General features: G+C 39.7%; 1 protein-coding gene across 5 annotated transcripts in view; it reads left to right on the top strand.

Annotated features, from left to right (window-relative positions):
• The window catches only part of VPS13D (vacuolar protein sorting 13 homolog D), a 172,820-nt gene that overhangs the window by 85,811 nt on the left and 72,754 nt on the right, over positions 1-14,255 (top strand). For 4 of the 5 annotated variants that reach the window (XM_067567468.1, XM_067567467.1, XM_067567464.1 and 1 more), the window contains 7 exons: positions 1,260-1,423; positions 2,142-2,250; positions 5,221-5,400; positions 5,728-5,844; positions 6,173-6,322; positions 9,596-9,745; positions 10,840-10,936. In XM_067567468.1, the coding sequence (XP_067423569.1) occupies positions 1,260-1,423; positions 2,142-2,250; positions 5,221-5,400; positions 5,728-5,844; positions 6,173-6,322; positions 9,596-9,745; positions 10,840-10,936 (967 nt within the window). Of the gene's footprint in view, positions 1-1,259; positions 1,424-2,141; positions 2,251-5,220; positions 5,401-5,727; positions 5,845-6,172; positions 6,323-9,595; positions 9,746-10,839; positions 10,937-14,255 lie in introns of those variants that run through there. The other variant, XM_067567469.1, reaches the window with a different exon arrangement.

Below are 14,255 nucleotides of genomic sequence, written 5' to 3' on the forward strand. Positions count from 1 at the left end.
GATGAGGTAAGTGCTGAAGGGAGTTGGAAAAAGGGAATAGAGGAAATGTTGTGTTTTAGGTTTTGATTTGTGAAGATTAATAGCCCCTGTGAGATGAAGATCAGAGAGAATCTGTTGTAAAGAAAAAAAGTCACCAATGAGACTTGAATTATGATAGTAATAATATTTAGCACTTCTATAACACTTCTTCATTATTTAATAGCGAGGAAGGGGGAGATCAGAGTTGCTCAGACCCAACAGAATAAAAAGTACAGCTGGGTGGGAAGAGTAGTGTGTGGTAGAGAGTGAGTGGAGCCAAAGCTGTTCAAAGATTTGAAAACCAGTTGGTTGATATCAAGTTTGTATTCATTGGGAGAAGATAATTGATACAGGTCAATAAAGGCTAAGTAAGGTGATCCCACTTATACACCGTATGAATGGTATCAGGTGAGGAGACTGTTGGATGCCAACAATACAGTAGGTTGCAATGGTCCAATAAGGGTTTAAGGAAGGATACTGCAGATCGATAGATCAAAGGAAGAATGAAGTGGATAGTAACAGATTTGGATATGGGTCTTGCAGATATTCTTACTATCAGAAAAGCATAGAAGAGCAGAGATTTCAGGTATGGAAATCAAGGGAGTGGACAGGACAGAAAAAAGGTGAGAGTATTTAAGGAAAAGAAACTAGAGATCTTCTGTTGAAGAAAGTTCAAGTAGCTTCATGCACTGATGAAGGGGAGATTCGAAGGTCAGACATAGATAAAGAAAAGGGAGTAATCAAAATAAAAGTAGTAAGAAATATTAAATTTACAGATGTGTGTAGGGTTATAGTGAAGTGTAGAGAACCAAGAAAAAAAAATTAGAGGTAGTGATGAAGTTGCATACAAGAAGTCCTTTTGTTGTAAAAGAAGATGGCAATGTAAATAAGCCAATTATTTCTTTACAAAACTTTTAAGAAATGAAAGGTATTAAATCAAAAGCATATGTTTTGAAAATGAAGCATTATTGAACAATTTATATTGTTAAGGTAGCCTAATATCCTCAGAGTTACCAATACACGAGGGATTTATGCACATTTGATTTGATATGAGAATATTTTGATAATGGCAATAGATTTTAATATGTACTATTAACACCTGATTTTGAATCAGGGCTGTGAACATGGATATGTAAAAGTCATTCCCAATACCAGAACTTACTGAATTCAGTAATGAAATATAAATATATGTTTGCTCTGCATTTTTTATGATCTTATGATCTTTTATTTATGTGCTACAGGAGCCAGGGAAGCGATCCCAGCTTTGGAGAATGACTGGCACCGGCATGCTTTGCCATGAAGGTTCCTCGGTTCCTCATAACCCCAATAAGCCTTCATCTCCTCGATCTGTCGAGTCGTCCATGATCTTAGATATTGCAGGCCTGGCTGCGGTCACGGATAACAGGTTTTCCAGATAGGATTTCTGTTTAATTGCTGTAGATTCTACAGAAACTTATAAAAATGAAATAGTTTGAGGTTTAAAATACCCACATTAGATCATTGGGTGGCTTGGTGGATAAGTAATTGTATTCGTTGCCTGGCATTGCTATCTCACCAGTTTGAATCCAGCCAGGGCTGGTAAAACCCAGAAGTTACAATCTCACAAGTCTTTTGTCACGAAACAATTCCTAGAGAACAAGTGCCCACATCACCAAAACCACCACCACCACAAGTGCCACTGACTGGTTGCCTCTTGAGCAGTAGCAGCAGACTGGCCAAATATTAAAACAGCACATGAACTTCCCTGCCCTCCCAAAATTGCTCTTTTCAGACCATGGTAGAGATACATTTAACACTGCTTGGGCTATATGTCCCTTTATATAAAAAGAGTACTTCATTCTTAAAGACTGCCAACCTTGCAGAATCACTAAGTAATATTTATCTTCATATGAGTATTATACTGTATCTCTTTTGTGTCTCACTCATATTATTGGTTGCCTTTGCCCCTAAATAAATGGAGTATTAATGTAATGCAGCAGCAGCAGCAAATTGAAATAATACTTTAAAAAGCTACAGGTGAGGAAGCCAGAATAGAACAAAATAGGGATGCATAACTAATTAAAAACTTCCCAACAGTGGACTCTAAAAGTAGAAACTTTTGGTCTGTCATTTGTTTTCTTGAGGTATGAGCCCCTGATGCTGAGAAAGCCAGATAGACGGCGCAGTACTACTCAGACTTGGAGTTTTCGAGATGGCAAGTTAACCTGTGGTATGCATGGCCTCGTTGTACAGGTCAGTATTAATTATTCTACATCTGACTTGCTTTGACTGTGGTGAACAGTGTTCGAATCAGATGGCTTAGTGGTATTATAAACTTTGTTTAAAAGTTTATACCTTGAGGGGGAAATGGGACAAAGATCCCACTAGCAATTCATGTGGTATAAGTTTGAGAAAGGCCTTTAATTGCCTTCACATATTTGTATTGGTAAAAATTATTTAAACATGAGGCAATTTATATTTGTGGATTTGCAAACAAAGGCATTGGAAAACTGGGACCAGAGTTTTCGTCTTGGGTGTCACAGTTAGACACTTGAATCCACTAAAAATTAATAAGCCAGAATTGCACGTTGCTAAAAGTCAGGCCAACATTTTAGATTCTAAATAGGGATTTAGGTTAACTTAACTTAAGGCACCCAAATCTGAAAATTTTGGCTTAATAGCCTCATTGTCAGAAATGCAGAGCACCTACAACTCACTGATGTCAGTTGGAGTCGTGTGTTCTCACACTTCTGATAATCAAGACATACGACTTTCATAGTCAGATTTTCAAAAGTACCTCAACCTGGTTTCCAGCAATGCATGCTTTATTAAGTTCTGCATAACACTTGTACATGTACTTTTCAGGCAACTAACACATGCATATGCATCTGATAAATTCTCATACCTGAAGAATGTTGATATTTACAATGGTCTGTTGTTTCTGTTACTGCGTGTTTTGTATCTTTCTGTTTTAATCCAATTTATCTGTGTCTTGTTTACAAAGTCTCTTGGAATGTATATTCTGTGTATGTATACTACCTCTTGCAGTAGAAAATAGGGCTTGATTTTTGTGATAAATAAGATTGTGATAAGAGGATATTTTATAATAATAGGATATTGAAAGACAATGTGATATACAAACGATACCAATAGAAATCAACCTTGACTTGGTGTAAAGAGGGACTATGGTATTTGCTATGTGAGCCCTTCGATCAAAGTCTGGCTGTTATATTATGCAACTGGAATTGACTTGTAAGTTATAGGATAATAACATCACTATTCAGAATTCTGTAGTTAAAGGGACACTCAAGATTTGTGAGTCCTATATTTGACCTGATTTTTTTCTTGTTTCTAAATTCCTTGTAACTTTTGTGTGCTGTTTTTTCCCAAAACAATAGCTTCAATGATGTTTATTCACTCAAAACAAAACAAAACACCAGCAGCTTTGCCACACTGATGACTAATCCTATAATAACAAAACAGCATGTGCATGCAATGGAGCAGGAAATCTGTCAAGATCCAATTTGAAGTTTGAGACAAACCTCTTTTGTTACAAGCAGAGAGGATAAAAATTATGGAAAATATTTTAGATGTGTTTCACAGTGTCCTTTTAAGAATGTCTGCTGTTCTATGAAGCTTATGTGAATGCTGTGCTTGAAAAAGATGCAAGATTGAGAATCTTGGAGATAGAAGTCCTCTGTCTCTAGGAGAGATACAGAAAGGACAGCAGCAGTGCAACATTTCCATATTGCCCCTGCCAGTGTGTTTCAATCCTAATTTTAAAAGATTGTTTTAGAGATTAAAGTGTAATTCAGTCTCAATGTTCATTCACTTCTTAGTCTCTTAGCTAAAACTGCCAATAAGGATGCCAATCTGTGTCAAACTAATGTATTTATGATGTGGACATATGTCCATTGAGAACTAGACTCACACCATCAAATTGGTTTCACTTTAGCCATCAAACAGTTTGCGATGACTTTCACCCACTATTAATCTGTCTTTGGTTGGAAGACTGTATAGACGATATTCAGTCCCTTTTGCCATCCATTTTCCCCGCACTTTTCTTATAACCAAACTCGGGTATGAAAACTTTCATTGTGCTGAAACTTGTACAAGTTTGCGATCCAAAAGCATGTTTAAAAAGTGGTTTTGAATACAGGTGAAACTTTTTTTTTTTTTTTTTTTTTTTTTTTTTTAACTATATGAATTAACTCTGTGTCCCTGTGTTTACAGTTTCTTGACTTTCTTGTTTTTATGACTCCAGTGACTTTGTTTAATAACTAAAAGAAAAAGTTTTAGTAATTAATCCTCAGTATGGTCTAATTACTTTTTTGTCCTCTTGAGGGGGAAAAAATACAAACAATCTGTCAAGATACTAAGTTGCATAATGTTATTTCCACAATGTTCTATTGGCTTTCCATGTGCACTTATGGCATGCGTGCAATATATACATGCAAGTTGTATACATCCGACATGTGGTGTATTTATGCAGCACATTGGAATTGCTTTGATGTAACATCTGTGTATACTATGGAAATGGAAAAGCTAAGACATTCCTCTTGTGGTGGATGATCCAACCTTAGCTGCATATTAGTGATGGTAACATGTTCCTCTATTGTCCGTTTTTGAAGCAATACAGGTTCCACTATTAAGGAGTTAACTCATAGTGATATAAGTCTTTTTAACAAGTGAAGGCCACAGTGTATTTGGCTTTAACTCTGGATCTATTATAAAAGATTAGAAAATAGAGCCAAGAAATTTTCTGTCCCTCTGCAGAATACCTTTTAAGAACTTTCACTCACTTTTAGCAGAGCTTTTATCCCATTCCCAGTTCTGAACATGCAAGGTGAATTTTTAATCATGGATCCAGATTTTTTTTTTTTTTTTAAATCATGCAAATGGCTGAAGTTCAGTTACCAGAAACTTTAGTAATATAAAATACAACTTCTGTTGCAGCATTCATCTATTACACCTGTGCAGTCTGAAAAATACAGTTGGCCTAATTGCCCATCTGCTCAAATGAGTTGTGGATTTTTTTCTCCAGTGGAATAAATAGAGAAAAAGATAAATACATTTTAAATGGATTGAAAATAGCTTGATCTATAAAAGAGAAGTGATTTTTTTAAATACATTTTTAAAATTAATGTATTCAAACACCATTCTCTGTGCCCTTCTGTACCATTCAGTGTTTCTACTTGTGCTTTTTATATTATGTTTTTCTAGGCAAAAGGAGGAATATCAGGTTTGTGTGATGGGGCTGAAGTTGTTCTTGGTCCTGATATGTCTCTGGAGCTTTTGGGGCCCATTCCACCTGAACAGCAGTTTATAAACCAGAAGATGAGGCCTGGGTCAGGAGTACTAGCAGTCAGAGTCGTCCCAGATGGGCCAACTCGAGTTCTTCAGGTGAAAGCTATTCCTCAATTCTGGACAAAGTTCCATTATTAATTTTTATTCTGATGTTTCTGTAATGTTTGGAATACTTTTTGATATTTTAACCATGCAGCTGTAAATTCTTGTGCAAAAGAAAGGTAGACGAGCATATTATTAATTTGTAATAGCATGAAGGGGAAAAATCTCATGTAGTATAAAATTGGTTTCAGATTTGATCAGAAATGTTGCCATTGTATTTTTAGTTTAAAGCTTCTCCTACCATATGTAGGTAGAATATACTTGATTTTTCTTCTTGTATATAAATAAGATAAAGCTTCTTAGTAGTTCATTTTGTTTTAGATAACAGATTTTAACCAACGTAGAAATGATCGTTTATCGTGTGAAGGAGGTGAACTTCCAGTTACGGAACAAGATCTACACAAGTTAAAAAATCCAGACACAGATCAAGAATTGGAAGTAAGATAATAAAATTGATAGGTCTTTTTTTTTTTACTGTAGGGGAGGGGTGTATATAATATTGGCCTTTATAAATCTTTATTGCTATTCAGACCTCTTACTCTGTTGTTTTTCCATGTCACAACCCCAAATTCTAAACTGAAAGTCAGCAGTGAAAGTTGCAAGTCATTCAACTTGTCACACAAGCTTGTTATTATAGTTTAGGACCTCTGTACGTATTTGAAGACTCTACTGGCAACGAGCATGTTTTTAAACCGGGTAAAGAAATGCATTGGCCAAAAATGTGTGTGTGGCATGTAGAAATTTTTTTAATTGTTCTTGTTTTCAGGTGCTAGTGAAATTAGAAGGTGGAATAGGATTATCTTTAGTTAACAAAGTTCCTGAAGAACTGATATTTGCAAGCCTCACTGGAATTAATGTTCACTACACACAGTTGTCAACCAGTCAGTTGCTTGAGCTCAGTATACAGGATGTACAGGTAACTATTTTTGGAACAAATGTGTGCATTTATTTTCATAATTTATTTAAGGATGCAATGGATGTTTGTGTGTCCGTATGTAATAAAGTAGTGATGTGTTATGCAGTTTGCAGTGCTTAGAGGCAGGTGATGTGTTTCAGGTGAAATAATAAAAGCCCAGGTCTGGTCTGCAACATATCAACATTAAAGATGTCATGGTCACCTTCTTATAAGAGCAGAATTTTGCTCTGATATCTTGGTCAAAATGTCAGCTTACTACCCTGAATCAATCACGTAAAACGTATTATAATTCACAAGTTTGACAGGTTTAGCAGTCAAGGTGGCCAGTATATTTCTGTTATATATAATCCCAGACTCATATTCTTAAGGATTTGAAAGGATCAAGTTAAGCCTGAGTGCTTCTTACCTTTCAGAAACATTAGATTTAACAATGCAAACCAAAGAAAGCCATGAAATGCAGTGTTTAACTTGCATTCCTCAAACAAGGCACCTATGCTACTTTAACTGTGCCTCCATAGAGATGTAAGCATACGATTTTCCTTTCTTTGTAGAGAATGAAAACAATGCATCACAGAACATTGGTTTTATAATTTGTTTTGTATGTACATGTTTCTGACCCTAACTGCACGGTTCTGCTGCCACACACACCTTAGCTTTTTCTAAGCTAGTGCTCTGTTTTCATTGTCTGGGCCTAAGAGGTTTGTATATGGAGCCACGTCTGGCACTTGGGTAGTTGGTTGCCATGTAGCTGCTCTGTGTAATCCACTAAGATGTTAATCACTTCTTATATGCAGCTAAGCGTCCTTAACACCTGGCAGGTTTGGGCCCTTAATGAAGATTGAGGACTGATTGCATTCAGTAGATTTGTCTAATTAAGAATTTTTAAAATTATTTTATATGTACTGTGTACCACTATAATGCAGGCTGTATGCTAGCACAATCCCCATAAGATTAGGATCAAGTCACAAGATCTCACTTGGGAATGTCCTGTAAACTAAATTTCATTCTTCCTGTTGATTTTTGTTATAAAAAATGAGGGCTGGGATACCTAATGTGACTTTAGACCTGGTTGCTCCACTGTCGATCAGCTCTTTTCCTTGAGACAGCATTTTGAGAAGATGGCTGAATTTAATAAGCCGTGCATAGTACTTTCTCTGGACTTCTGTCTGGCCTTTGATTCAGTGCATCAAGCAAGTTGCTGGGATCTGATGAGGCATCCTAGTGTCCCTGGGAAGATGTCATTGATAGAAGCGCTCCATAATGGAATGGAAAGCTGCCTTCAAGTCAATGGCAGATGGAGGGCATGGTTTCTATCTCCATGAGAGTTCAGAAAGGCTGTGTTCTATCAGTCGTTCAATATCAGTGTTGATTGGTTGATGGATAAGCTTGAGGAACCAGCTGTTGATGGCATTGAGCTGAATACCTTCTACTTTGAGATCGTGAATACACTGGTGCAGGAGCACCAAAATCTTTGTGGAATTGTGCGGGCCACCAACACCAGAACTGTGACCCCACCCCCTGCTCCTCAAGCTTTGGCGATGTGACAGGATTGCCAATGATGGACATTAAACTAAACATATAATCAGATTGCCTTAAACACCTTTCCAGAAAGAGATTCAGTTGGTGCTCAGTTTGCCAGGAGGCCATATCACTTTGGGATTTTGGTGGTGGTCGTGATGATGATGATAGAAGAAGAAATAAAATTACAAGTCTTTTTTTTTTTTTTTTTTTAAGTCTAAATATTTCTATTTTGAGGTTATAATTCAGAAGCCCCTGTCTAATTCTCTTCAAATTTTGTAGAAATTTTTTCCTTAGCCACAGACAAAACCCTATTGATGTTGAGGCTAAAATGACTTTTTATACAATGTTAGAGGAGAAGACAAAATCAGGCTTAATTTGGAAAAAGATGGCTATCATGCAGCTTGAACCAAAGTTCATTTAAGTCAGTGGGAGTCTTTCCATCTCCACAAATTGGCTGTGGATGGGGCCATAATGAAATAGCAAGTAGACATAACAATACAAACAGCAAATCAGTATAAACGTGAACATCAATAGTTTAGTTAAATAACTAGGAAGATTTTCAATATGTACTTGAATAAAACTTGCTCACCAGTCCTCTAAAAATATTTTCAAGGAAATTTTCCTTTGTCCTCCCCTTTCACATCACCTGATTAATTATGTCTAGTCACTTTTCAAAATCTTTTTCTGACTATTTTTGCTTTTTCCGATGTACACATGCAGAATATCAGAATTCGGTCTAATCTTTTCTCTTTTTGTTTGATCAGAGATCCAGAGTTAATGTTTTGCACCCGTGCTTTTTCATTGTCCTGTTGTGTACCAGTAGTTGAGACACTAATCTATTTATTGATTATTAGTCTTTCTACTCCTTTTTAATTTTAGCTGTTGTATAAGTCAGAATCTTTTGTAACGTGCATAAAGTTTACAAAAAGCTTTCTCACCATTCTGTTCACTATTATACAAAAATCATCAGGTGCTGTAGCTGACTAATGAGAGATCAACCATTGAAGGTAGCAGCAGTATGTATAGTGCTATACATAGGTCAATGTAGGACAGATGATTAGAGACATTCTTGCTGTTTTTACTCAGATGGTGTTTTGTCTGAGAAGGGAATTTAGGGGTTGGCACTTTACGCCTTCTTCATTGTGGTGGTTCCCATTCAGGGCTCAGGAACCAGCCTGTCCAATTTGGCCTCATTTTTGAGAAAATAAAACACTTCCAAGTATTTCTAACCTTATTTTAAGCCAATTTGTAGTATTTAAATTCTCTTAATGACAGCTGTGTGTTTTTGTAGAATACCATGTGTAAATTGAAGAAGGGTGGGAATCATAAGCAGACTTAAAAAGGGTGGGAATCATAAGCAGACTTACAATGGGGAAGCAATTTAATTCGGCATATCTTTTGTTGATATGTGCTTTGTGACTTATGCAGAAGAAACAGGCTGATCTTATTTAGGATCCATTTTGTACTGCCTAATGGTGTCCAGGCTTTCAAAGTACTCATGCACATTTGTGTATGTTGCTAGTTGCAACAATATTGGCAAAGGAGAGGTATTTCTGAATGCTTCTGAAGGGATTTTAATGATTAAGAAAAATGAAATGTGCGTAGTGTGTTCTGTGTATCTGCTGTTTACAGGACATAAACAACCACACCTCTTTTGAGAACTTTTAGCTTTCAATTTAAAAAGCGAGCTTAGATTTCATTATGTACGCTGAAGAGTTGTCAAAATCTTCTGCTTTCTTGTTAATTCTTCAGGTGGATAACCAGCTCATTGGCACCACTCAGCCTTTCATGCTCTTTCTGACCCCCAAAATCAATGAAAATGAAGCAATTGAGACAGGCCCGGCAATACAGTTAAATACAATGAAATTTCCCAGTAAGAATGCACTAACTGATATATACAAGGTAATCCAGATTGATTGTATCATTCAACTGTCATTGTGTTTGAGTGTTTTTACTTATTCCTAGTTTTGTATCTGTAAGTAATCTAAACTAAATCAGATGTGCAGATGTACTAATTTTTTTGTGACCAAGAGGACTTCTTTCATCAATCCCTTTCATGCTCTAAGTACTTTGCAATTGATGAGTTGATGACAGTGCAGTGACTTGGCAGGCAAATATGGGAGCCATTTAACTTTCTTGAATAGCTCTCCCTTAAATTTTAGAACCTGATTTTATTAAGGGAGAGAATATTGGCCAAGACCCTGGGGATATCCTCTGCTGTTTTCCAAAAAAAAGTTAGTATCTTTAAATTCCACCCAGATACCATCAGAATGACAATAAGATCCAGAATTTAATTAGTTATCTGAAGACTATTACATATAACAGTGCAAGGGATTGTAGAAGATGCCGAATTGGACCAAACCTTTAATGCTTTAAACACTAAGTCCAGAATCTAGCCTTCAAGCCACTGTCTGAAGCCTCAGAGAACTGAGACCCCACCTATCATAATAGGCGGGATCAGCTATGCTATGCTTTACATGATGTATATAAGGTGAATTTTTTCCCCCCGTCCTTGTCATGAACAGCAGATACCTTGTAACATCAACCCTAATTTAGAAGCATGACTTCAAATGTTAACAGTTATAACATTATTTATTAATCCTAGCCTACACAAAGCAGTGGCAAAACTAGGTAGATTCTTGAAGCCTAGTATGAAACTTAAACCTTTTAAGTGAATGTTATTGATTTTGACATTATTTGAAAAATAGCTGATTGTAATGTCAGAGTCCCTTAGACAGTAATAATTCTGCAATATTGATATTTAGTAATTAAGCACAGATAGTTACAAGAACTAAACAAATACAGTTCACTGCAGATTTCTTGGAACTGTAATGAGGGGGGAAAAAGGGCCTCAGACATTTTGATAGTGGGGATCTTATGAAACCCTATGAATAAAAAAATCGTGTCAAGTTACAATAGATTTTTCTTGTTGATGGGGTAGCTGGAGAACATTTCTGTTGTTCACACTGTAAAATGAAATACATTTATCTCTGCAGCATCTGATGATCACAGCACGAAAGTTCACAGTCCAAATTGAAGAGAAACTACTCCTGAAACTCCTGAGTTTCTTTGGCTATGATCAGTCAGAATCAGGTACAGTATAAAGTTACAAGGTCTCTTCCACGGTGTGCAGATTTTATTGTATCCCTGTTGTCTGCATACAGAATTAGTTCAGAATGCCTGGCAATTTCCACTGCTAACTTGAAATCCTTTGGCAGCCTGGAAACTTCCACAGTGAAAAGCTGGAAAGCTAAGATGTGTCAATAGCCTTTTTAAAGCAGCTTACATATTGTACAGTGTTTGTTCCAAGATTTGGGGAATGACTCCTAGAACATTTTATTGTCCAGTGCACAGTTGAGATGAGCCCCTATGGGAAGAAGTTTAATATTCCTCTTCAGTTCCTGTATCTGCATTCAGCTGAACTAGGATGAAAGAAATATTATTTAGCAAACCACATTGTTTGGTAATGTTTGTTTATTAAACAAACTCATGGCTAGAGATTGGATCTCTATTAATTTGTTCCTTGGACAGTTCCTCTTGGTTAATTGAGAAAACTTTTTGTCTGTCCCTGACCTCTTAACTGGTGACATCTATACCCTTGGCTTTAAGTATAATAAAAAGATTTCTTGATCTTAGTTGAAGTGAAACAAGCCTTTGAATGTTTTAATCGCATAGAAGGATTAGAGAAGAATCTATTCTGAGGCTTATCAACATTTGGAAATTTACCAAAATAGCTGTTCTTCTTCAAGTGATTGCTCATGTCCATTCCATTATAGGTGAGTGCACGGATCCTGGAACTTTTTTCCCGTTAGCAGATCCCGTAGGGCCGGCTCTGGTGCCCCCTGGAGTCCCGCGGTATATGAGGCATTGCGCCCCCTCAGTTCCTTCTTTCCGCCTGTGAGGATTGCTGGAACTAGCCTTGCTCTCTGCAAGTACTATTCCTCTTGTTTGAACTCTTTGTTATTCGAAGTAGGTTAGTTAGTTTTAAGTAGTTAAGTAGTGTTAGATAAGAAGTCCCTGAGGGACTTAGAGTGGCTGGGCCATGCCCCAGTCACCCGGATATAAGCCGTGTGCCTCCTGTGGGAAGGCCTTCCTGCTCAGTGATCCCCACGATCAGTGCCTTAAGTGCCTGGGGGAAGAGCACAGGAAAGATAAATGTAAGATCTGCAGGGCTTTTAAACCGTGGACTCAGAAGGACCGAGAGATCTGGTTAAAAGCCCTGCTTATGGAGGCAGTGCTACGCCCAGCATCCGAGCCATCCCGCTCCATGGCACCGAGCGTCACCTCGGTGCGAAGTGCACCGCCGGCACTGGGCTTGACTCAGCACCGAGCAACATCCCCGGTGCTGAAGAAGAAGAGACAGCATGCACCAGCAAGAAGATGCACCAGCCACGTACTGTTGAGCATTCTCCAGTGCTTGCATCTCTGAGCAGGAAGCCTCCCCCGACTCCTGGGAGTGGGAGAGTGCCCCTGCCAACGCTGTCGACACTGGAGGCTTTTCAGATGGCAAGAGCCTTGTTGGCCTTGCCCATGCCACCTCTTCCCCCCCAAAAGGCGTTCCCTTCGAGGAACTGGTCCTGTCGGGCACCCTAATTTCTGATGCTCCCGATGTAGGATGGGGAGCCTGCATCAGCGTCAACTCAGGCAATCAGGGGCCCTGGTTGGGGGAGGAGAAGCTTCTTCACAGCAACGTGAAGGAGCTGAGAGCCATTCACCTAGCATATAAGGTGTCCCTCCGATTCCTGACAGCCAAAGCGGTGCAGGTGCTGATGGACAACACCGCAGCCATGGTTTGCATAGACTGGCAGGGGGGACCACACCCCTTGGCCCTCTGCAGGGACTCCTAGGAGTGTGGAACGAAGAAGCGGATAGCCTCAGGAAGTCGTTCCGAACCCGTCACAACAGGCAGTTGCACCCGGAGTTGGTGGTGAGGATCTTCCAGAAGGGGGGAGTTCCCCAACTGGACCCATTCGCGTTGGCCTGGAACGCGAGGTGTCCGAGGTTCTGTTTGCTCCGGGGTCGTGTGACTACGTTGATTTCCGACGCGTTCCTCATGAACTGTTGAACCCGGACCTGGACCCCCTGCACCTCACAGCCTGGAGGCCCTGTGGCTGACTGAGGGGGAGAGAGCCTGCTCGGTGCAGGCCCAACAACTCCTGCTTGGAAGCAGGAAACCTTCTACATAGGTCGTGTATTGGGCTAAGTGGAAACGGTTTACCTCTTAGACAGTGTCTGGGGCAGTCTGTCTAGCCTGTTGCCTTAACAGGCGACCCTGGAGTACCTGCTCCAGCTAAAGCTCCAGGGTCTAGCGCTGGCCTCACTGAAGGTTCACCTGGCGGCCATTTCAGCCTTCCATCAGCAGCTAGAGGGGAGACCGCTGTTCTCCCACCCCATGTCGATCAGGTCCCTCAAGGGGGTGGAGAGGCTTACCTGCAGGTCTGTGACCCGGGGCCTCCCTGGGATCTCACTCGAGTCCTCTCGAGACGCACGGGGCCCCCCTTGGAACCCATGGGTTCATGCCCCCTGCTCATGCCTTCAGGGAAGGTAGTCTTCCATTACCGTTACCTCAGCTAGGAGGGTCTCCGAGATTAAGACCTTGCCTTGGAGCACCCTTATACAGTATTCTATAAGGATAAGGTGCAGTTGAGGCTGCATCCAGCCTTCCCGCCCAAGGTGGTTTCCCAATTTCATGGTAACAAAGATAATCTTCTCCCAGTGTTTCCCAAACCGCATGGTTCGGAGGAGGAGAGGAGATGGCATCTCTTCGCCGATTACATCATGCATCAAGTTCTGCGACCAGCAGGCAAGGGTGTCCCTCCTGGGAACCATCACAGCGCATTCAACCAGGGCTCAAGTGCCATCGCCCAGCAGGCAACAGAGGACGTGGGATTCGGCAGAGCTGTGCCCAGGGCAGCTCACCGGTAACTCCTACCCACCTCCAACATATTGCTTGTTAGTCACCTATAATGGAATGGACATGAGCAATCACTTGAAGAAGAAAACTAAGTTACTTACCAGTAACTGATCTTCTTCGAGATGTGTTGCTCATGTCCATTCCACCACCCATCCCCCGTCCCCGCTGCTAGAGTTGGCAGAAAGAAGGGACTGAGGGGGCGTAGGGCCGGCTGTGCCTCATATACCATGGCATGCGCGTAGGACTCCAGGGGCCATCAGAGCTGGCCCTACGGGATCTGCTAAGGGGAAAAAGTTCCAGGAACCATGCACGGTGGTGTGCATTCACCTATAAGGGAATGGACATGAGCAACACATCTTGAAGAACATCAGTTACTGGTAAGTAACCTCGTTTTCTGGGATAATTATTTTGGTATAATTATTCTGGAATAGTTAATTTGATAAAAACCCCTGTGTGGATACTCTCATACAAGCATATCAAAACAACTATTCCAGAATA

This window comes from Emydura macquarii, unplaced genomic scaffold (genome assembly GCF_026122565.2).
Source record: "Emydura macquarii macquarii isolate MOO-44397 ecotype Brisbane River unplaced genomic scaffold, CSIRO-AGI_Emac_v2 contig_2768, whole genome shotgun sequence".
Classification (NCBI taxonomy): Eukaryota; Metazoa; Chordata; order Testudines; family Chelidae; genus Emydura; species Emydura macquarii.